The sequence below is a fragment of the Hyla sarda genome, chromosome 5, assembly GCF_029499605.1.
Source record: "Hyla sarda isolate aHylSar1 chromosome 5, aHylSar1.hap1, whole genome shotgun sequence".
In the NCBI taxonomy this organism is placed as follows: domain Eukaryota; kingdom Metazoa; phylum Chordata; class Amphibia; order Anura; family Hylidae; genus Hyla; species Hyla sarda.
This window is the reverse complement of record NC_079193.1, coordinates 24,498,882-24,523,529: the sequence shown is the minus strand read 5'-3', so window position 1 is coordinate 24,523,529 and position 24,648 is coordinate 24,498,882. Positions and strand designations below refer to the sequence as shown.

General features: G+C 43.1%; 1 protein-coding gene across 1 annotated transcript in view; it reads left to right on the top strand.

Annotated features, from left to right (window-relative positions):
* Positions 1-16,436: 16,436 nt before the first annotated feature.
* The window catches only part of HEPACAM2 (HEPACAM family member 2), a 132,056-nt gene continuing 123,844 nt past the window's right edge, over positions 16,437-24,648 (top strand). Inside the window, exon 1 of the mRNA XM_056519011.1 lies at positions 16,437-16,662. Coding sequence (XP_056374986.1) covers positions 16,605-16,662 — 58 coding nt within the window. The 5' untranslated portion in view covers positions 16,437-16,604. The remainder of the gene's footprint in view (positions 16,663-24,648) is intronic.

Sequence of the window (24,648 nt, the reverse complement as noted above, 5' to 3'; positions counted from 1 at the left end):
CAAGTTCCCAAGTTAAAGGAGTCTACCTGTGATAATTCTACTGTATATTACTCACTTTCCATGTGAAGTACTTTTGTTCACCACAGGTTATGAAACATTTAAGAAGAAGTGCCTGACCAGCTTGTCAAGACACTTGCTTCACGTGTGGATATGTACAGGTACAAACACTTCAATATAGAGAAGAAGAAAAATGGAGTACACACCTGAAGATTCCTGCTGCCACGGATTTATTCACAGTTCATACAGAACACAAATGAGACTTCTTCCCCATAGATGCGAGCAGAGGTAAGAGGCAGGAGCGTTCACCTAGACGAGAGGCACTGTTTCACGCCTATTGGCATTTCTTCAGGTCACCGAGAAACAGTGCCTGTCGTCTAGTTGAACGCTCCTGCCTCTTACCTCTGATCGCATCTGTGGGGAAGAAGTAGGAATCTTCAGGTCTGTGCTCCGTTTTTCTTCTTCTCTATATTGAAGTTACAAAGCTTGTTAATCCCACATGTTTACCAAACCAAAGAGCATGTATGGACATTTACAGTGCTACATGGACTCGTTTCTACTTTGTTCTATAAACAGACCTGTGAAAGACATTTTGCTGTCACGGTTCGGCAGGCTGGAGGTGGATCCTCTGTGTCAGAGAGGGATTGGCGTGGACCGTGCCGGTGGACCGGTTCTAAGTTGCTACTGGTATTCACCAGAGCCCGCCGCAAAGCGGGATGGTCTTGCAGCGGCGGTAGCAACCAGGTCGTATCCACTGGCAACGGTTCAACCTCTCTGACTGCTGAGAAAAGCCCGGTACAAGGGAGTAGACAAGAGCAAGGTCAGACGTAGCAGAAGGTCGGGGCAGGCGGCTAGGTTCGTAGTCAATGGTGATAGCAGATGGTCAAGAACACAGTAGAGATAACACAGAGTAGCTTTCTCAAGGCACAAGGCAACAAGATCCGGCAAGGGAGTGCAGGGGAAGTGAGGTATAAGTAGGGAGTGCACAGGTGGAAACTAATCAGGAAGATTGGGCCAGGCACCATCATTGGTGCACTGGCCCTTTAAATCTCAGAGAGCTGTCGCGCGCGCGCCCTAGAGAGCGGAGCCGCGCGCGCCAGAGCATGACAGCCGGGGACAGGTAAGTGACTTGGGATGCGATTCGCGAGCGGGCGCGTCCCGCTATGCGAATTGCATCCCCGCCGGCAATGTCAGTGCAGTGCTCCCAGTCAGCGGGTCTGACCGGGGCGCTGCAGGGAGAGAAACACCGCGAGCGCTTCGGGGAGGAGCAGGGACCCGGAGCGCTCAGCGTAACATTTGCATACTGCCCCAGGAACTGTCACTAGGCCCCAGTGACTACTTCAGTCCTCCACCCTCCAGCACTGGGCATCGATGACAACTGTATTTAAGAGGGGTAGGTTGTGGTGGCCCAGTACGGGAGATGTTACCCGTACCCTTGCTGTCCTGTCAGGCAGCCTCCTCCAGTATCTCTAGGGCCCCTTGCACATGTTTCCCTCCTGTACATATGTTCTGCAGTGTATTGTATTGTAAAATGTGTTGTATCTTTAAGAGTCATGTCAGTGACCAGGGGATCCCAAGAGTGACCTATGGGCTCCCTGCTAGTCTCCCCCATATAAGCCCTGGGTGGAGCTTCTCTTTCTTGCTTCCTGCTGAGGTCCAGTGCAGTCTTGTCTAGTGTGTGTGTCCAGAGTGTTGGAGACCTCAAAGTCCAGTCCTGCAGCCACCATCAAGTCAAGTAAGATAAAATCACAGCTTTATGAGTGCATTCAATTGTCCAGTCCTACTACAAATTCCAGCAAGCCCTTAAGGTCTCTGCATCACTGGTCACCTCCTTGGGCCCTGGCTGAACTGTATAGACTTTACCAATTATCTACCCTCAGTAAAGCTTCCGTTGTCTGTAACTTGGCGTCGGAGTCTTCATTGCCCCCGTGCCTAGCCCAGGATCCAGCGGTATACCTTCGGGTGGTTTTAGACTAAACCACGCCATGGCATCACGAATACAAGGGGTTAATGCCATCTGCCCCTAGGCTAACAACATCTGCCCTCATCACACACCGCTACCACAATCCTTGTCAGCCAGTCACAATGCCTCAATAACTGAGCTGCTGTGTGATTGGCTAATTGTTAATGATGTAATATCCGTGTGTCTTAGCAGTCAACAAAGCTTATTGGTGATCTCCTCAAGAAGAAACAATACCTTTTTGTCCCTTGGCAAAGGCTTCTCTTGAAGCCAGCCAGCACCTTACATAGTTACATAGTTACATAGTTAGTATGGTTGAAAAAAGACATACGTCCATCAAGTCCAACCAGGGGATATACCAGGGGACTTACAAGTCAGTCCCTTTTGAGAGAGATTCAGGCTTGGCATATTAAATCCCCAGTCATGTTCTAAGGCTTCCTGAAAGAGTCATGCTTTGACTCAAAAAGGTGGCATCAGAAAGCTACTTTGCATATCCTTCTTCCCAGAATTCTTAGTAGAGCATGAATGGCCTATAGGTTTCCCAATGTCTTTGGGTGCACTCCTCAAGGAGAATCATTAGCAGTCTACAGACATAGAAGAAAGAATGTAGCAGCAGCATTAAATGAAGAAAGCCTAGGCCTCCAGGGCTGTGAGCAGTAACCCATTCACTGTTTTCCTGCATGTGTTATACTTGCAGGTTGTATATGTTAAAGGGGTATTCCAGGATTTTTTTTTGTGACTGTCCTACAGGAGCTGAAAAGTTTGTGTAGTTCATCATATTGTTTCTGTACCTGTGTTTGATGGTGGTCTTGTATTTCTTATGTGATCTTTGCCCCGATGTTCATTTTTAGCAGCATATAAAATTAGTGTTTCCCGGGTGTTTTCCAGGTTGCAGTGCGGCTCAAGACATTACATCACTTGTCAGGTGTTGAGAGGGATAGTGTCTGCGCTTCAATGGGTGGAAGGAAGATTATTCTCCACTTGGCTGTAGGGTATTGTAGTTTCATGAACAGCACAGCACAGCATGAAAGGGAGCTCAGGTGTGCTGCAATGGGTGGGGTGACTGATGTGTAGGAGGCAGACAAGGGGACTTGTAGTTAGAGGTAAAGAATAGTGTTGAGCGCGAATATTCGAAATGCAAATTTTTACCACGAATATCGGCAATTCGCGATTTCAGAATATAGTGATTTAATTCATACTGACGAATATTCATTTTTTATTTTCATCTTCTACTTTATGCGAATTTATATGAATACTTATGTAAATATTTATGCAAATATCGGCACTGGACACTGATCCCTCCCTTCTTTTATGTGATATATTTGCGCATGAACACTATGCGAATTTCATTACGAATTTTCGCAAGGAAAAAAAACAGAACGAACATAGCAAATATGCGAATTTCACGAGCATAGGACGAATATTCGTCCATATATTCGCGAAATATCAAATTGAATTCGAATATGACCCTGCCGCTTCATCACTAGTAGGGAACTCCATCAGGAAATACCCAGTTCACAAAAAGAAACCAGCAGCGTTATAGTGGACTCAACATGGCCATTTAGACCCAAGACAAGCATGGGTCCTTCCTAAGCATGTCCATTACAGTCTGGCAGTATTAACCCTTTAAGGACCCAGCCAATTTTCACTGTAGGACCCGGCCATTTTTTGCACATCTGACCACTGCCACTTTAAGCATTAATAACTCTAAAATGCTTTTACCTTTCATTCTGATTCCGAGAATGTTTTTTCGTGACATATTCTACTTTACGTTAGTGGTAAAATTTTGTCGATCCTTGCATCGTTTCTTGGTGAAAAATTCCAAAATTTTATGAAAAAATTGAAAATTTTGCATTTTTTTTTATCTTTTAAGCTCTCTGCTTATAAGGAAAATTAATATTCCAAATAAATTATATATTGAATCACATATACAACATGTCTACTTTATGTTTGCATCATAACGTTGACATGTTTTTACTTTTGGAAGACACCAGAGGGCTTCAAAGTTCAGCAGCAATTTTCAAATTTTTCACAAAATTTTCAAAATCAAAATTTTTCAGGGACCAGTTCCGTTTTGAAGTGGATTTGTAGGGCCTTCTTATTAGAAATACCCCCAAAATGACCCCATTATAAAAACTGCACCCCCCAAAGTATTCAAAATTACATTCAAAAGGTTTTTTAACCCTTTAGGTGTTTCACAGGAATAGCAGCAAATTGAAAGAGAAAATTCAAAATCTTCATTTTTTACACTGGCATGTTCTTGTAGACCCAGTTTTTGAATTTTTACAAGGGGTAAAAGGAGAGAAATCTTCCTAAAATGTGTAGCCCAATTTCTCTCGAGTAAGGAAATACCTCATATGTGTATGTCAAGTGTACGGCGGGCGCAGTAGAGGGCTCAGAAGGGAAGGAGCGACAATGGGATTTTGGAGAGTGAGTTTTTCTGAAATGGTTTTTGTGGGGCATGTCGCATTTAGGAAGCCCCTATGGTGCCAGAACAGCAAAAAAAAAAAAAAAAAACACATAGCATACTATTTTAGAAACTACACCCCTCAAGGAACACATCAAGGGGTACAGGGGTACAGGTGTTTGACGACTTTTTGCTAAAGTCGGATGTGTAAATGAAAAAAAAAAATTTTCACTAAATTGCTGGTTTTCCCCCACATTTTATATTTTTACAAGGGGTAATAGGAGAAAATTACCCCCAAAATTTGTAACCCCATTTCTTCTGAGTATGGAAATACCCAATGTGTGGACATCAAGTGATCAGCTGGCGAACTACAATGCACAGAAGAGAAGGAGCACCATTGAGCTTTTGAAGACAGAATTTGGTTGGAATAGAAGTCGGGGGCCATGTGCGTTTACAAAGCCCCCCCCGTGGTGCCAGAACAGTGGACCCCCCCACGTGACCCCATTTTGGAAACTACACCACCCACAGAATTTAATAAGGGGTGCAGTGAGTATTTACACCCCACTGGCGTTTGACAGATCTTTGGAACAGTGGGCTGTGCAAATGAAAAATTAAATTTTTCATTTTCACGGACCACTGTTCCAAAAATCTGTCAGACACCTGTGGGGCGTAAATGCTCACTGTACCCCTTATTACATTACGTGAGGGGTGTAGTTTCCAAAATTGGGTCATATGTGGGGGGTTCCATTGTTCTGGCTCTATGGCGGCTTTGTAAACACACGTAGCCTTCAATTCCGGACAAATTTTATCTTCAAAATCCCAATGGTGCTCCTTCTCTTCTGAGCATTGTAGTTCGCCCGCCAAGCACTTTACATCCACATATGGGGTATGCTCTTACTCAGAAAAAATGGGGTTACAAATTTTGAGGGGCTTTTTTCCTATGTTTCCTTGTGAAAATGAAACATTTTGGGTAACACCAGCTTTTCTGTGAAAATTCTTTTTTTTTTTCATTTTTCCATCCAAATTCGTCAAACACCTGTGGGGTGTTAAGGCGCACTATACCCCTTGTTACTTTCCGTGAGGGGTGTAGTTTCCAAAATGGGGTCACATGTGGGTATTTATTTTTTTGCGTTTATGTCAGAACCGCTGTAAAATCAGCCACCCCTGTGCACATCACCAATGTAGGCCTCAAATGTACATAGTGCGCTCTCACTCCTGAGCCTTGTTATGCGCCCGCAGAGCATTTTACGCCCACATATGGGGTATTTCTGTACTCAGGAGAAATTGCGTTACAAATTTTGGGGGGCTTTTTTTCCTTTTAACACTTGTGAAAATAAAAAGTAAAGGACAACACCAGCATGTTAGTGTAAAATTTTAATTTTTTTTACACTGACAGGCTGGTGTAGCCCCCAACTTTTCCTTTTCATAAGGGGTAAAAGGAGAAAAAGCCCCAGAAAATTTGTAACGCAATTTCTCCCGATTACAGAGATACCCCATATGTGGCCCTAAACTGTTTCCTTGAAATACGACAGGGCTCTGAAGTGAGAGAGCGCCATGCGCATTTGAGGACTAAATTAGGGATTGCATAGGGGTGGACATAGGGGTATTCTACGCCAGTGATTCCCAAACAGGGTGTCTCCAGCTGTTGCTAAACTCCCAGCATGCCTGGACAGTCAGTGGCTGTCCGGAAATGCTGGGAGTTGTTGTTTTGCAACAGCTGGAGGCTCCGTTTTGGAAACACTGCCGTACAATAAATTTTTCATTTTTATTGGGGGGACAGTGTAAGGGGGTGTTTATGTAGTGTTTTACCCTTTATTATGTGTTAGTGTAGTGTAGTGTTTTTAGGGTACAGTCACACTGGCGGGTTACAGTGAGCTTCCCGCTAGAAATTTGCGCTGCGGCGAAAAGTTTGCCGCAGCTCATACTTGAAGCAGGTAACTTGCTGTAAACCCGCCCGTGTGAATGTACCCGTGCTGTAAACCCGCCCGTGTGAATGGGGGAACCTCCAGCTGTTTCAAAACTACAACTCCCAGCATGTACTGACAGACCGTGCACGCTTGGAGTTTTAGTTTTGCAACAGCTGGAGGCACACTGGTTGGAAAACCTTCAGTTAGGTTCTGTTACCTAACTCAGTATTTTCCAACCAGTGTGCCTATAGCTGTTGCAAATCTACAACTCCCAGCATGTACTGATTGCCGAAGGGCATGCTGGGAGATCTAGTTATGCAACAGCTGGAGGGATCGCAACTACAACTCCCAGCATGCAGAGACAGCTGTTTCGGCATGCTGGGATTTGCAGTTTTGCAACATCTGCAGGGCTACAGATAGAGACCACTGCACTGTGATCTCCAAACTGTGGACCTCCAGATGTTGCAAAACTACAAATTCCAGCATGCACAGACAGCAAACAGCTATGTGGGCATGCTGGGAGTTGTAGTTTTGCAAGATCTAGAGTGCTACAGTATAGAGATCACTGTGCAGTGGTCTCTAAACTGTAGACCTCCAGCTGTTGCAAAACTGCATCTCCCACCATGCCCAGCAGCTGTCTGGGCATGCTGGGAGTTGTAGTTTTGCAACATCTGGAGGGCTACAGTCTCAGACTGTAGCCCTTTAGATGTTGCTAGGCAACTTACCGGCTTCCGTCGGATCCAGGGAGCCGTCCTCTTCTGCCGCACGACATCGCCGCCCGCGCCGATCACCGCCGCCGATTCGGTCCCGCAGCTTCCACCGACGGGTAAGTGGATCTTCGGCGTTCGGTCCCCGTCATTTCCCCGTCCTGCCCCGCCTATTGTGGGTGGGCAGAACGGGGAAAATGAAAGTAAACCCCCCCGCCCCTAATCTGCTATTGGTGGTCGTGTCTAGACCACCAATAGCAGAGATAGGAGGGGTGGCACCTCTGCCACCTCACTCCTATGGCTACAGGGGGATCATGGGTGTCTTAGATCCCCCTTCTATTCCGGGTCACCGGGTCACCATAGACCCGAATGACCCGGAATCGGCACAAATCGCAAGTGTGAATTCACTTGCGATTTGCGCCGATCGCCGACATGGGGGGGTCTGATGACCCCCCTGGGCATTTGCACGGGGTGCCTGCTGATCAATATCAGCAGTCACCCCGGCCCGATCCCCGCGCGGCGGGGACCGAAATTCCCGCGGGCGTACAGGTACGCCCTGGGTCCTTAAGACCCAGGTACAGAAGGCGTATCCATACGCCCTAGGTCCTGTACGGGTTAAAGAGTTTATCCAGGAAAAAACTTTTTTTATATATATATATATATCAACTGGCTCCAGAAAGTTAAACAGATTTGTAAATTACTTCTATTAAAAAATCTTAATCCTTTCAGTACTTATGAGCTTCTGAAGTTAAGGTTGTTCTTTTCTGTCTAAGTGCTCTCTGATGACACGTGTCTCGGGAACCGCCCAGTTTAGAAGAGGTTTGCTATGGGGATTTGCTTCTAAACTGGGCGGTTCCCGAGACACGTGTCATCAGAGAGCACTTAGACAGAAAAGAACAACTCAACTTCAGAAGCTCATAATTACTGAAAGGATTAAGATTTTTTAATAGAAGTCATTTACAAATCTATTTAACTTTCTGGAGCCAGCTGATTTACAAAAAAAAAAAAAAAGTTTTTCACCAGAGTACCCCTTTATTAAAGGGGTACTCCACCCCTAGACATCTTATCCCCTGTCTTATCCCCTATCACCATACTTGATGTCCCATTATTTGCACAAAATTAGTAAATCACATGATATATCAGGGACATGGATTCTTAAGATCTAGCATATTTTTGTTAGATTTTCTATCATATGAGACATTTTTGGTACTCAGTAAATTATTCTAAAGTATATTTTTGCTAATCTGGGAAAACAGTAAAATATCTTTTTTTTTTTCAACACAGTTTAGTATATGCAAAATATAAAATCTATTGATATTATAGGTATCTTATATTTCATATATCTTAACACAGTCATTGTACACAGTCCATCTGCCATTAAACTGCACCAGCTGCTACTTGCTGGCAAAGAAGCCAACTCCATCCTCCATGTTCCTGTGAGTATATGTCAGCCTGTAGGTGTAGATCTTATTTTCTCCTTGGACCCAGAAGCCTTGGTTAAAGGGGTATTCCAGGAAAAAACAATTTTTTTTATATATCAACTGGCTCCAGAAAGTTAAACAGATTTGTAAATGACTTCTATTAAAAAATCTTAATCCTTTCAATAATTATCAGCTGCTGAAGTTGAGTTGTTGTTTTCTGTCTGGCAACAGTGCTCTCTGCTGACATCTCTGCTTGTCTCGGGAACTGCACAGAGTAGAAGAGGTTTGCTATGGGGATTCGCTTCTAAACTGTGCGGTCCCCGAGACAGGTGTCATCAGAGAGCACATAGACAGAAAAGACGAACTCAACTTCAGAAGCTCATAAGTACTGAAAGGATGAAGATTTTTTAATAAAAGTAATTTACAAATCTGTTTAACTTTCTGGAGCCAGTTGATGTATATAAAAAAAAAGTTTTTCCTGGATAACCCCTTTATTGACTTGCCACGTTTTCCTTAGATGACTCTATGAGAAGTCTTTGCTTCAGCTCATTCATAGAAATAGAAGATTGTCGGCAGAATAAGACCACATGGTCCACCTAGTCTTACCATATAGCAGTGGTCTTCAACTTGTGGACCTCCAGATGTTGCAAAACTACAGCTCCCAGCATGCCCGGACAGCCAACGGCTGTCCGGGCATGCTGGGAGTTGTAGTTTTGCAACATCTGGAGGTCCGCAGGTTGAACACCACTGCCATTTAGTATTTCCTTTTTATCTTTATACATATATGTTTTATATTATTTTACTACAAATTTACCAACCACATTAGGTGAGATTATTTCAAGCATCTACTACTTCTGTTTCAGTAAAATAAAATTTCCTTACTTTGCTTCATTTCAAAGGACTTTAAAGGGGTACTCCGGTGGAAACCTTTTATTTATTTATTTATTTATTTATTTTTAATCAACTGGTACCAGAAAGTTAAACAGATTTGTAAATTACTTTTAAATTAAAAAAAAATCTTAATCCTTCCAGTACTTATTAGCTGCTGAATACTACAGAGGAAATTATTTTCTTTTTGGAACACAGAGCTCTCTGCTGAATCACGAGCACAGTGCTCTCTTCTGACATCTCTGTCCATTTTAAGAACTGTCCAGAGTAGGAGAAAATCCCCATACGCTGCTCTGGACAGTTCCTAAAAGGGACAGAGATGTCAGCAGAGAGCAAAGTTGATCGCCTTGTCTAAAGTGAAAGTAAAAGCTTCCTGGCAGCTCAGTCGGGCTGATCAGGACGACGTCCCGATCAGCTAGAATGCAAAAGGAGGGTGCCTTACCCGCCTCCTGCACGTCCGATCGGCGATTGATTGCTCCAAGTTTGAAATCCAGGCTTGAGCAATCAATCGCCGATAACACTGATCCCTGCCATTACAATGCAAAGGCATTGATCAGTGTATTGAATCAATGTAATGCAAATTGTAGTCACCTATGGGAGCTATAACACTGCAAAAAAAAAAAAGTGAAAAAAAAAAAAAAAGTTAATAAAGATCATTTAAAGGGGTTATCCAGGAAAAAACTTTTTTTTATATATATATCAACTGGCTCCAGAAAGTTAAATAGATTTGTAAATTACTTCTATTAAAAAATCTTAATCCTTTCAGTACTTATGAGCTTCTGAAGTTTAGGTTGTTCTTTTCTGTCTAAGTGCTCTCTGATGACACCTGTCTCGGGAACCGCCCAGTTTAGAAGAGGTTTGCTATGGGGATTTGCTTCTAAACTGGGCGTTTCCCGAGACCCGTGTCATCAGAGAGCACTTAGACAGAAAAGAACAACCTAAACTTCAGAAGCTCATAAATACTGAAAGGATTAAGATTTTTTAATAGAAGTAATTTGCAAATCTGTTTAATTTTCTGGAACCAGTTGATATATAAAAAAAAGTTTTTTCCTGGAATACCCCTTTAACCCCTTCCCTAATAAAAGTTTGAAACCCCCCCTTTTCCCAATAAAAAAACTATGTAAATAAAAATAAACATATGTGGTATCGCCGCGTGCGTAAATGTCCTAACTATAAAAATATATCGTTAATTAAACCGTACGGTCAATGGCGTATATGCAAAAAAATTCCAAAGTCCTAAATAGCGTATTTTTGTTCACTTTTTATACCATAAAAAAATGAATAAAAACCTATCAAAAAATCCGATCAATACAAAAATGGTACCAATAAAAACTTCAGATCACGGCGCAAAAAATGAGCCCTCAGACCGCCCCATACATGGAAAAATAAAAAAATTATAGGGGGTCAGATTACGACAATTTTAAACGTATACATTTTCCTGCATGTAGTTAGGATTCTTTTCAGAAGTGCGACAAAATCAAACCTATATAAGTAGGGGATCATTTTAATCGTATGGATCTACAGAATAATGATAAGGTGTTATTGCATACTGCGGGGAAACTGAAGCCCTCAAAAGTTACAAAATGGCGTTTTTTTCTTCCATTTTGTCGCACAATGATTTTTTTTCCCGTTTCACTGTAGATTTTGGGGTAAAATGACTGATGTATGCAGAGAGCCGGGGGCCCCGTACGGGAGATCGCGGCGGGCCCAGCGGTCGGACCCCCCGTGATCTGAAACTTACCCCCTATCCTTAGGATAGGGGATAAAGTTTTCAATCCCGTAGTTCTTCTTTAACCCCTTAAGGACTCAGCCCATTTTGGCCTTAAGGACTCAGACAATTTAATTTTTACGTTTTCATTTTTTCCTCCTCGCCTTCTAAAAATCATAACTCTTTTATATTTTCATCCACAGACTAGTATGAGGGCTTGTTTTTTGCACGACCAGTTGTCCTTTGTAATGACATCCCTCATTATATCATAAAATGTATGGCGCAACCAAAAAACACTATTTTTGTGGGGAAATTAAAACGAAAAACGCAATTTTGCTAATTTTGGAAGGTTTTGTTTTCACGCCGTACAATTTCTGGTAAAAATGACATGTGTTCTTTATTCTGAGGGTCAATACGATTAAAATGATACCCATTATTATATACTTTTATATTATTGTTGCGCTTAAAAAAAATCACAAACTTTTTAACCAAATTAGTACGTTTATAATCCCTTTATTTTGATGACCTATAACTTTTTTATTTTTCCGTATAAGCGGCGGTATGGGGGCTCATTTTTTGCGCCATGATCTGTACTTTTTTTTGATACTACATTTGCATATAAAAAACTTTTAATACATTTTTTATAAAAAAAATTTTAATAAAATGTATTAAAAAAGTAGGAATTTTCGACTTTTTAAAATTTTTTTCGTTCACACCGTTCACCGTACGGGATCATTAACATTTTATTTTAATAGTTCGGACATTTACGCACGCGGCGATACCAAATATGTCTATAAAAAATGTTTTTTACGCTTTTTGGGGGTAAAATAGGAAAAAACGGACGTTTTACTTTTTTATTGGGGGAGGGGATTTTTCACTTTTTTTTTACTTTTACTTTTACATTTTTTTACATTTTTTTTTACACTTGAATAGTCCCCATAGGGGACTATTCATAGCAATACCATGATTGCTAATACTGATCTGTTCTATGTATAGGACATAGAACAGATCAGTGTTATCGGTCATCTCCTGCTCTGGTCTGCTCGATCACAGACCAGAGCAGGAGACGCCGGGAGCCGCACGGAGGAAGGTGAGGGGACCTCCGTGCGGCGTTATGAATGATCGGATCCCCGCAGCAGCGCTGCGGGCGATCCGATCGTTCATTTTAATCGCGAACTGCCGCAGATGCCGGGATCTGTATTGATCCCGGCACCTGAGGGGTTAATGGCGGACGCCCGCGAGATCGCGGGCGTCAGCCATTGCCGGCGGGTCCCTGGCTGCGATCAGCAGCCGGGATCAGCCGCGCATGACACGGGCATCGCTCCGATGCCCGCGGTTATGCTTAGGACGTAAATGTACGTCCTGGTGCGTTAAGTACCACCTCACCAGGACGTACATTTACGTCCTGCGTCCTTAAGGGGTTAAAGGGGTACTCCCATGGAAAACTTTTTTTTTTTTTAAATATACTGGTGCCAGAAAGTTAAACAGATTTGTAAATAACTTCTATTGAAAAATCTTTATCCTTCCAGTACTTTTTAGGGGCTGTATGCTAAAGAGAAATCCAAAAAAGAAATGCATTTCCTCTGATGTCATGACCACAGTGCTCTCTGCTGACCTCTGCTGTCCATTTTAGGAACTGTCCAGAGCAGCATATGTTTGCTATGGGGATTTTCTTCTGCTCTGGACAGTTCCTAAAATGGACAGCAGAGGTCAGCAGAGAGCACTGTGGTCATGACATCAGAGGAAATGCATTTCTTTTTTGGGTTTCTTTTTAGTATACAGCCCCTAGAAACTACTGGAAGGATTAAGATTTTTTTAATAGAAGTGATTTACAAATCTGTTTAACTTTCTGGCACCAGTTAATTTAAAAGAAAAAGTTTTCCACAGGAGTACCCCTTTAAAGGGTTTAAAGTTTACAAAATGTACATCTTTGTGTTATACTTTATATTTATGCAAACACTGAGGTTTCCACAGTGCTAAGGGGTACTCCGGTGGAAAAAATCAACTGGTGCCAGAAAGTTAAACAGATTTGTAAATTACTTCTATTTAAAAATCTTAATCCTTCCAGTACTTATCAGCTGCTGTATGCTCCAGAGGAAGTTCTTTTCTTTTTGAATTTCTTTTCTGTCTGCCCACAGTTCTCTCTGCTGACACCTCTGTCTGTATCAGGAACTGTCCAGAGCAGGATAGATTTGCTATGGGAATTTTCTCCTGCTCTGGACAGTTCCTGACACGGACAGAGGTGTCAGCAGAGAGCACGGTGGTCATACAGAAAATAAATTCTTTGTGCGAGACCTGTTTGGTCTGCTGGAAGTTCAGGAGATCTTCCCTTTTTTTAAAAGAACACAATGTTACTCCCTACTGCCAAATGATCCCTTAGAGCAGTGTTTCCCAACCAGAGTGCCTCCAGCTGTTGCAAAACGGCAACTCCCAGCATGCTGGGAGTTGTAGTTTTGCAACAGCTGGAGGCACTTTGGTTGGGAAACACTGGTCTACGCGTTGATGTCTACACATGTAAACTGTATTATTGTTAGTATACTCAACACATTGTTATTTGCATTGTGTTGGATAGTGACATTCTGCTGTGCAAGGTGGAATCGGCTGTCCGGGTATGCTGGGAGTTGTAGTTTTGCAACAGCTGGAGGCACCTGGTTGGGAAACACTGGTCTACATGTTGACGTCTACATATGTAAACTGTATTATTCTCAGTATACACAACAAATTGTTATTTGAATTGTTTCGGACTGGACGAAGGGGGGAGATTTATCAAAACCTGTCCAGAAGGAAAGTGGCTGAGTTGCCCATAGCAACCAATCAGATCGCTTCTTTCATTTTTCAGAGGCCTTTTCAGAAAAGAAAGCAGTGATCTGATTGGTTGCTATGGGCAACTCAGCAACTTTCCTTCTGGACAGGTTTTGATAAATCTCCCCCAAAGTCTTTACTGTTCGCCTTTGTACCTGTCATTTATATGCGGATAGAAGGCTGTGTACCCTCTAGTCATATGGTAATGTCCCCATCTGTCTTCATCAGTGTTTCCCAACCAGGGTGCCTCCAGCTGCTGAAAAACTACAACTCCCAGCATGCCATATTACAAAAATTGGCGCCATATATGTTTGTGGCTCTATATGAAAGTAAATTGCACCATGCTTTATCACAGTGTTTCCCAACCAGGGTGCCTCCAGCTGTTGCAAAACTACAACTCCCAGAATGACCAGACAGCCGAAGGCTGTTCGGGCATGCTGGAAGTTGTAGTTTTGCAACAGCTGGAGGCACCCAGGTTGGGAAACACTGGTCTAGTCATATGGTAATGTCCCCATCTGTTTTTATCAGTGTTTCCCAACCAGGGTGCCTCCAGCAGCTGAAAAACTACAACTCCCAGCATGCCATATTACAAAAATTGGCGCCATATATGTTTGTGGCTCTATATGAAAGTATATTGCACCATGCTTTATCACAGTGTATCCTAACCAGGGTGCCTCCAGCTGTCGCAAAACTACAACTCCCAGCATGCCCGGACAGCCTTCGGCTGTCCGGGCATGCTGGGAGTTGTAGTTTTCCAACAGCTGGAGGCACTCTGATTGGGAAACACTGGTCTACATATGTAAACAGTATTATTCTCAGTATACACAACAAATTCTTATTTGGATTGTGTCAGATAGTGACATTCTGCTGTGCATGCTGGAGTCGGCTGTCCGGGTATGCTGGGAGTTGTAGTTTTCCAACAGCTGGAGGCACTCTGATTGGGAAACACTGGTCTACATATGTAAACAGTATTATTCTCAGTATACACAACAAATTCTTATTTGGATTGTGTCAGATAGTGACATTCTGCTGTGCATGCTGGAGTCGGCTGTCCGGGTATGCTGGGAGTTGTAGTTTTGCAACAGCTGGAGGCTCCCTGATTGGGAAACACTGGTGATGTCTACATATGTAAACTTATTATTCTTAGCATACACAACAAATTGTTATTTGTATTGTGTTGGAAAGTGACATTTTGCTGTGCATGGTGGAATCGGCTGTCCAGGCATGCTGGGAGTTGTAGTTTTGCAACAGCTGAAGGCACCCTGGTTGGGAAACACTGGTCTATGCATTGATGTATACACATGTAAATTGTATTAGTCTCAGTATACACAACAATTTGTTATTTGGATTGTGTCGGATAGTGACATTCTGCTATGTACGGTGGAATCGGCTGTACAGGTATGCTGGGAGTTGTAGTTTTGCAACAGCTGGAGGCACTCTGATTGGGAAACACTGGTCTACATATGTAAATTGTATTATTTTCAGTATAAACAACAAATTGTTATTTGGATTGTGTCAGATAGTGACATTCTGCTGTGCAAGGTGGAATCGGCTGTCCGGGCATGCTGGGAGTTGTAGTTTTGCAACAGCTGGAGGCTCCCTGATTGGGAGACACTGGTGATGTCTACATATGTAAACTCATTATTCTTAGCATGCACAACAAATTGTTATTTGTATTGTGTTGGAAAGTGACATTTTGCTGTGCACGGTGGAATTGGCTGTCCGGGCATGCTGGGAGTTGTAGTTTTGCAACAGCTGGAGGCACCCTGGTAGGGAAACACTGGTCTACATATGTTAACTGTATTATTCTCAGTATAAACAACAAATTGTTATTTGGATTGTGTCAGATAGTGACATTTTGCTGTGCATGGTGGAATCGGCTGTCTGGGCATGCTGGGAGTTGTAGTTTTGCAACAGCTGGAGGCTCCCTTATTGGGAAACACTGGTCCATGCATTGATGTATACACATATAAACTGTATTAGTCTCAGTATACACAACACATTGTTATTTGGATTGTGTCGGATAGTGACATTCTGCTGTGCACGCTGGAATTGGCTGTCCGGGTATGCTGGGAGTTGTAGTTTTGCAACAGCTGGAGGCACTCTGATTGGGAAACACTGGTCTACATATGTAAATTGTATTATTCTCAGTATACACAACAAATTGTTATTTGGATTGTGTCAGATAGTGACATTCTGCTGTGCACGCTGGAATTGGCTGTCCGGGCATGCTGGGAGTTGTAGTTTTGCAACAGCTGGAGGCACTCTGATTGGGAAACACTGGTCTACATATGTAAACTGTATTATTCTCAGTATACACAACAAATTGTTATTTGGATTGTGTCAGATAGTGACATTCTGCTGTGCACGCTGGAATCGGCTGTCCGGGCATGCTGGGAGTTGTAGTTTAGCAACAGCTGGAGGCACTCTGGTTGGGAAACACTGGTCTACGTGTTGACGTCTACACATGTAAGCTGCATTATTCTCAGTATACACAACACATTGCTATTTGGATTGGATAGTGACATTCAGTATGGAGTGTAACCTGCTGGGCTTGGTCTACACAACACATGGGCACAGTGGGCTGGTTTATGCCAGGACCCTCTATAGAGGCGGATGGGCTGGCTGGGCACAGGATGGTAAATACCAGCAGCAGCAGCAGGTGTTCCTCCTTCTCCAGGCTCTGTAGGCTCAAATGCAAATAAAGAGGCAGGAGAGACGGATTTGACTGACAAATAGAGAAGCCGCAGCTGCTGTTTGCAGTCTCAGTCCCAGCGCAGAGACAAGTGTCAGGACAGGATGCGTCCATGGAGCTGCTCTCCGGCCCAAACTCCTGTCTGAGGGGCAGTATAATCCTGCTATTAGGTAAGAGGGGGGGATGACTGGTCTCTATGGATCAGGACTGCAAACAGATACAAGGGGAGGATTTGGGGGCAGATTATGCTACTTGGCTGTGGGGGAACTACAAGGTCCAGCAATCCTTCAGGCTTGCAGTTGGCAGGGCACGATGGGACTTGTGGTTTCGCAGCTGCAGAATAGTTACAGCTTCATTTTCTTCATTTATGAAGGGGTTTCTATATTTTGTTTCATTAGAATAGGAGGTTATTATTGGATTGTGACCAAAGTTTATATATATATATATATATATATATATATATGGTTATGTGCTCTGGGTTTAGTGCTGCGTTGCTCCCATTTGTTATCTATCTATCTATCTATCTATCTATCTATCTATATATATATATATATATATATATATATATTTTTTTTTTTTTATTTATTATTATTATTATTAAAATGTCTAATAGTAATAAACATATTTATACACCAAGTGATCCTGGTTGAGTGCCCTGTTGCTCTCATTTGTTACATATATATATATATATATATATATATATATATATAAAATATGTTCCTTTTTAATATATATATTTGTTGCATGTATACATTTTTAATTAGATTCATATATATATATATATATATATATATACACATTATTTCTTAGTAAAAATAAAATATATATATATATACACACACACACACATATATATATATATATAAAATTATATATACATTTCTCTATTAAACTCCTATATATATGTCTATATATATATATATATATATATATATATATATGTTCCTTTTATTTTATATATATATATATATATATATATATATATATATATATACACGTTGTGTATACATTTTTAATTAGACTCATATATATACCGTAGAAAAAAAAAGATTCTGAACCAAATACAATGTAAAGTATAGGACAGTGATCTTCAACCTGCGGACCTCCAGATGTTGCAAAACTACAACTCCCAACATGCCCGGACAGCCGTTGGCTGTCCGGGCATGCTGGGAGTTGTAGTTTTGCAACATCTGGAGGTCCGCAGGTTGAAGACCACAGGTATAGGATGTTATACTCACGTGTCCCCGCCGCTCCGGACCCGTCACCGCTGCCCTGGATGTCGCCCTCCATTGCTGTCACCGCGTCCCCGTCACTCTGGAACGTCTCTGCTGCCCGGTATCCTCGCTCTCCGTCGGCGCCATCATGTCGCTACACACGCCGCTCCTATTGGATGACGACGAAGGAGAGCGCCGGCAATGCAGGGGATCCCGGCACGGAGCAGACACCGAGGAGGCAGGTAAGGTCCCTCCCGGTGTCCTGTAAGCTGTTCGGGACGCTGCGATTTCACCGAGCAGCCGGGTTAGTGTCACTTTCGCTTCAGACTCGGCGGTCAGCTTTGATCGCCGCGTCTGAAGGGTTAATACAGGGCATCACGGCGGTCGGTGATATCCTGTATTAGCCGCGGGTACTGGCCGTTGTGTGTTACTTTTTTAATATATATTTATTATGTATACATTATTTATTTTATATATATATATATATATATATATATATTATTTCTTAGTAAAAAAATATATATATATATATATATTTTTTTTTTAATACACACACAAATATATAAAATATAATATAATAATAAAATATAATATATAAATATAATAAAATAAATATAAATATAATAATAAAATATAATATAATATAAAAATATAATATAATATAAAATATAATAAAATATAAAAAATATATGTTACTTACCGTATATATATATATTTCTTAATCAAAATATGTAATAGTAATAATATATATATATATATATATAAATATATTAATAAAATAATATATATATATATATATATATATTTATATATATAATATATATAATAATAATATATAATATTATATACAGTAATATATATCTATATACCCTACATACATCACATATCTCTCTCTCTTATATATATCAAAATAAGACGGACGATTATTTTAAGGGACAATCCCATTTTTAGATTGCGTCTCCAGGGCTTATGCAAACAATAACATTTTTGGTGCACCAAGTGCATTGGTTCTGTAATGTTTGTATAATTTTATTTTATTTTTATATGGGTAGCTTTATTTTTCATCCCCTGAAGATTTTTGGGTGAACATTTATAGTGGCATTGGACAGAAATTCGCTCTGAATGCTAGGACCTCCGACGGCTTTCTATGGTCAGTTTAAGGTTCCACGTACTCTGTATAGGATTCTGTATCTTTGTCCGTATATTTCCGTATGGGTTCTGTAGTTCTTTTTTAGTATTTCTTAATCTGAATTCTTATGGAAGTTTCTGCCTAGGTCACAATTTTTAAGTCTGCTTTGAAATTACCGTCCATAGAGCATGTGATAAAGCAGTGTTTTCCAACCAGGGTGCCTCCAGCTGTTGCAAAACTACAACTCCCAGCATGCCCGGACAGCCGAAGGCTGTCCGGGCATGCTGGGAGTTGTAGTTTTGAAACAGCTGGAGGCACTCTGGTTGGGAAACACTGTGATAAATCATGGTGCAATTTACTTTCATACAGTGCCACAAATATATATGGCGCCAATCTTTGTAATGTGACATTCTGCTATATTACTATCCCATGGTAGGGGGGACAAGTTGCAGGGAGACATTACACAGCACTTTCAGCAGTTACACAAGGAATTGTCTACCTAAAGCCTCCCCCATAATGGCCACATCTGTTGCCCGTATAACAAAGGCCGCGCAGTTTACGAATGTTCCCGTTGGTTGGCTGCACTTCAATAATCCGCTATACATTATTAAAGACGATTTTCAATAATAAATCAGCTACAATTCTTCCCTTTCTCTTGTCTGGATAATGTTCCACTTTTATTTTCTCTTTATATATTGACTCGAGTCAATCGATGTTCTGCAACCTTGCAGGGAATGCTGGGAGGTGAAGTTTTTAGACGGCTGTAGATTGTTGTATTTTATTATAGATTGGGCAATGCTGTACCCAATGCAGTGCAGAAGCCTATATAATGGCTTACTTGTCTGCCATAAGTTCTCAGACCACCAAAAATCCATTTGTTTTGTGTGTCTGGGGGTCTTCTGATTTGTCAGTTGATGAGGTTGCAGCACCTGCGGTATGCATTCCCTGTCTGCTCCTCCGCCTGTAGCATTCTGTAACCACCACTCATTCTTCCTTAAAAGGGTATTCCGGGATCTAAGCACTTATCTCCAATCCAGAGGATGTCTGATCGTTGAGGGCCCTCAGCTGGGCCCTTCGATGGACCCCCCAGCGATCTCCCTGCAGCGTCTTCAGTGTCGGAAACTTCCGAGACTGGAGACATGATGTAACGTCACGCCCCCACCGTGACATCACGCCACCCCCCCTCCATTCAAGTCTATGGGAGGTGGCATAATGGCTCCCTCCAAGTAAATATAAATGTGTGTAAGTGTATGTCACAGGGAAATCACAATATAGTCTGTAGGAGCTGATCAGAGGTGATGATATCACTCTGGGGGTGAGGCTTGAGACAATATCCAGCCATGCCTTCTGAGACAATAGAAGATGATGTGTTGTTTTGGGAGAGAAGAATGAGCTAGAAAGCTGCTGAGACAACACCACACTACAAATGGGAGGACTACACAACTTCCTGTCAGGAGAGAGAGAGAGAGAGAGAGAGAGGAGCTGGGAAATTGCTGAGACAACACCACACTAACAATGAGACGACTACACAACTTTCTGTCTGGAGAGAGGGAGGAACAGGGAAGTTGTTGAGACAACACCACACTAACAATGAGAGGACTACACAACTTCCTGTCAGGAGAGAGGGAGGAGCCAGGGAGGTGCTGAGAAGACAACACATATTTCTTTTCTCTGGGGGTCTCCTGGACATTATCAATAAACTCTTACAAAACAGTTTAGTCCTATATTGAAACATTATTATTATTATTATCATCATCATCATCATCATCACAGTGGGTTAAAACATTACTGTCATTTCTAAAAACTGGGCGGTGGCCCAGTATGGGAGGTGTTACCCCGTACCCTTGCTGTCCTGTCAGGCAGCCTCCCTTTAGTGTCATCTGGGCCCCTCTGAATCCATCCCCCATGTAAATATGTTTATTATGTATCATACCGTGTTTCTCCGAAAATAAGACCGGGTCTTATATTAATTTTAGCCCCAAAAAACACACTAGGGCTTATTTTCATGGTAGGGCTTATTTATTGATGGGGGGCTGCAGGAGTGTGGAGGATGGGGGGCTGTAGGAGTGTGGAGGATGGGGGGCTGTAGCAGTGTGGAGGATGCCGCACCCCCCCCCCCATCTTCCATACTGCTACAGCCCCCCATCCTCCGACAGCCCCCCATCCTCCACACTGCTACAGCCCCCCATCCTCCCCTTCCCCCAATGTCCTCCCCACTCCTACAGTGCCCCCACCCCTCTGCCATAATAAACTACAGTACCTTACACATTTCATCCCCAGCGGAGACCAGCACTTCCCCACCTTCATACCATACGGAAGCTGCAGCTCTTGGCGGCGGCGGGACCTCCTTCTGTTGCTTAGCAGCCGGGGGCAGGACCGCGGTCCGCCAGTTGATTACCCCTGGTCTAGGTCTTATTTTCGGGGTAGGGCTTATATTGCCGCCCACCCTGATAATCCTACTGTTTAATGTGTGAAGAAAGTGTTGTCACTTTAAGACTGTTTAACATGTGAGTTGTCATGTGATTGTTACCCAGGTGGTATCAGTGACCAGGTGACCTAGGGGTGACCAATGGCATCCCACCAGAGTCTCCCCTATAAAAGCCCTTGGTGGATCCTCTGCTCTCTTTCTGCTAAGCTGTGGTGCAGTCGAGTCTAGGAGTGTCTGGAGTCATAGGAGGCCTCATGTCCAGTCTACAGCTACAAGTCTACTAGTAACCACAGTCACAGCATTGTCAGTCATCAGTCAAGTCATCTGTCAAGTCAGCGGGGCCTGCCTTAAATTGTCCCATTCTATTACATGTCCCAGCAAGCCCTTAAGGTCTCTGAGTCACTGGTCACCTCCGAGGGCCCTGGCTGAACTGTATAGACTTTACCATCTGTCTACCCTCAGTAAAGCTACCGTTATCCATAACTTGGCGTCGGAGTCATTATTGCCCCCCGTGCCTAGCCCAGGATCCAGCAGTATACCTTCAGGTGGTATTGAGGATAAACCACGCCCTGGCGTCACGAATACAAGGGGTTAATGCCATCTACCCCTAAAGTAATTCCATCTGCCCTGTATCACACCCCATACGGACACTGACGGGAGGCTGCCTGACAGGGCAGCAAGGGTACGGGGTAACAACTCCCGTACTGGGCCACCACACTTTTGACATGTCATATAGACATGTCAAAACTTTTGATCAGTCAGGGTGACAGTTCAAAGACCCCCACCTATCTCTAAATATATCCATGAAGTCAAATGGAGTAAGTTGGAGTGGTGGCGAGCCGGGGAGTGAAGTGTGCTGCCGTGCGCTTCACCTGGCTATATTTAGAGATCGGTGGGGATCTCAGCTCTGAGACTCCCAATAGATCAAAACTTTTCACATGTCTGTATGACTTGATTCTGTCAGTGCCCCATAGATCCTAAGTCTCCAAATTGTGAACTATTGCAAAACTACAACTCCCAGCATGCCCGGACAGCCAACGGCTGTCCGGGCATGCTGGGAGTTGTTGTTTTGCAACAGCTGGAAGTCCAAAGTTTGAAGACCACTGCTGTAGACCTTCTGTACTCTATTGTTGAAGCTGGCTGCAAATGTTCATATCTTTTGCAGCACCGCCACAGGAGAAATGAAGAATTACACCATGCACACATATTGGTCCTCCAGCTCCTCACATTTCAGCTTTGTAGACCCCTATAAGTATACCATGGAAGATCTGGGATATCGGGGTGTCATGCACGATTTTCAGGATTGGCCTTTAAACTTATTTCACATTTCGGTCTTAGCGGCTTTTCCTCCTGCACAACATAACACAAAGGGATTTTTTTTTTATCTAAACCTTGGTCCTTTGTTGTCTGTCAACACTACCTGCTGTGTTTTGGTCTTACCTGACTGGAAAGATTAGAACTCCCATCATACACCATGTTTGTGCATTCCACAAAGAGGTCAGTCCGGAATAGAGGTTTTATTTTATTACAGACCGTCACCTTGTTCTAAATTATTACCGCAATCGCTCTTCATGTTCAGTAAAACCAGACAAAAAGAGGAAGCACTGACTATAGGATGTATACCCTGATATATAACCTTAAGAGGCTCCATTTTTTGCTTCAAAAGAGTACTCCAGGTTATAAAAACTTATCCCCTATCCTAAGGATAGGGGATACGTGTCAGATCCTGGGGGTCTGACCAGTACGGGGCACCGGGCAGGAGATCGCAGGGGCTACCGGCAGTCGGACCCCCTGTGATCTGACACCTATCCCCAACCATTGGTGTCAGATCGCGGGGTTCCAGTTCTGTATAGGGCCCTGAGTCTCCTTCTAAATGGAGCGTGTTGACCACCACACGAAGCGGCGGCTGACACGCCCCCTTCTTGCAGTTCTATGGGAGAGCCGGAGACTCCCAAGTGCAGCGCTCCGGCTCTCCCATAGAAATGCATGTAGGGGGCGTGTCAGCCGCCGCTTCATGCAGTTGTCAACATGCCAAATTTAGGAGGAGAGCCGGGGCACCAGGCGGGAGATTGCGGAAGGTACCAGTAGTCGGACCCCTCGCAATCTGACACTTATCCCCTATCGTAAATATAGTGGATAAGTGTCACATAGCCTACTGGATCGCCCGACTACTGGGACCCCCCACGATCTCCTGTATGGGGCCCCGACTCTCCTTCTAAATGGAGCGTGTCGACCACCGCACAAAGTGGCGGCGGGAAACGCTCACTCCATGCATCTCTATGGGAGAGTCGGAGATTCCCGAGTGCAGCGCTCCGGCTCTCCCATAGAGATGCATGGAGGGGGCGTGTCAGCCGCCACTTCATGCAGTGGTCAACATGCCCAATTTTGGAGGAGAGCAGGGGCACCAGGCGGGAGATTGCGGAGGGTACCTGCGGTCGAACCCATCGCGATCTGACACTTATCCACTATCCTAATTATAGGGGATAAGTGTCAGATCGCCTATTGCTCCGATCGCCCCGACTACTGGGACCCCCCACGATCTCCTGTACGGGGCCCCGACTCTCCTTCTAAATGGAGCGTGTCGACCTAATTCAGGAGGAGAACCGGGGTAGCTGGGCGAAGATTGTGCGGGGTCACTTATCTGATACTTATCCCCCATCCTTTTGATCGGGGAAAAGTTTTTATATCTCGGAGCACTCCATTAATATAAAGTGAATTTGAGATGGGGGAGGACAGGGGTTATTACTAATAAACCCCCCCCCCCCCCCCTTGGTACTAGTCTATATAACGCTAACTATGGTGCCCACATCACTTTATTCTATTGCTTTAATGCGCCTAAAATAAAAATAAAGCAAGTTTGCGCGTTCCGTTTTGCCGTGTCTTTTACTCCTATCTCCAGTTCATAGAGTTCCGTTTTGTGTATACAGCTCCCTGCAGACATATGTGTTTCCATGTGTACAAACCCTACACGTAGTCTGATCCTGCAGTCATTTGCTGTTCCCAATGTTGAGCACGAATATTCGTAATGAAAATTTTTATAGCGAATATCGGCACTTCGTGATTTCGCAAATATTTACAATATAGTGCTGTATATTCGTAATGATGAATATTCCTTTTTTTTTCACATGCAAATTTTCCATTCGATTTTTCGCATGGAACAAAAAGTGAATGAACATAGCGAATATGCGCATTTCGCGAACATAGGACGAATAATCGTCAATATATTCGCAAAATATCGCGAGTTCTGAAAATTACTGGTATCATTTTTTCTTTTTATACGTCAGCATTTACAAGATCTGTCCTTACTGTCAGTGAATGGAAACAAATGTAGAGGCTGCTCCTTGTGTCCTTATCAAGGTGCATGTCTTGTGAGGGTACATTCACA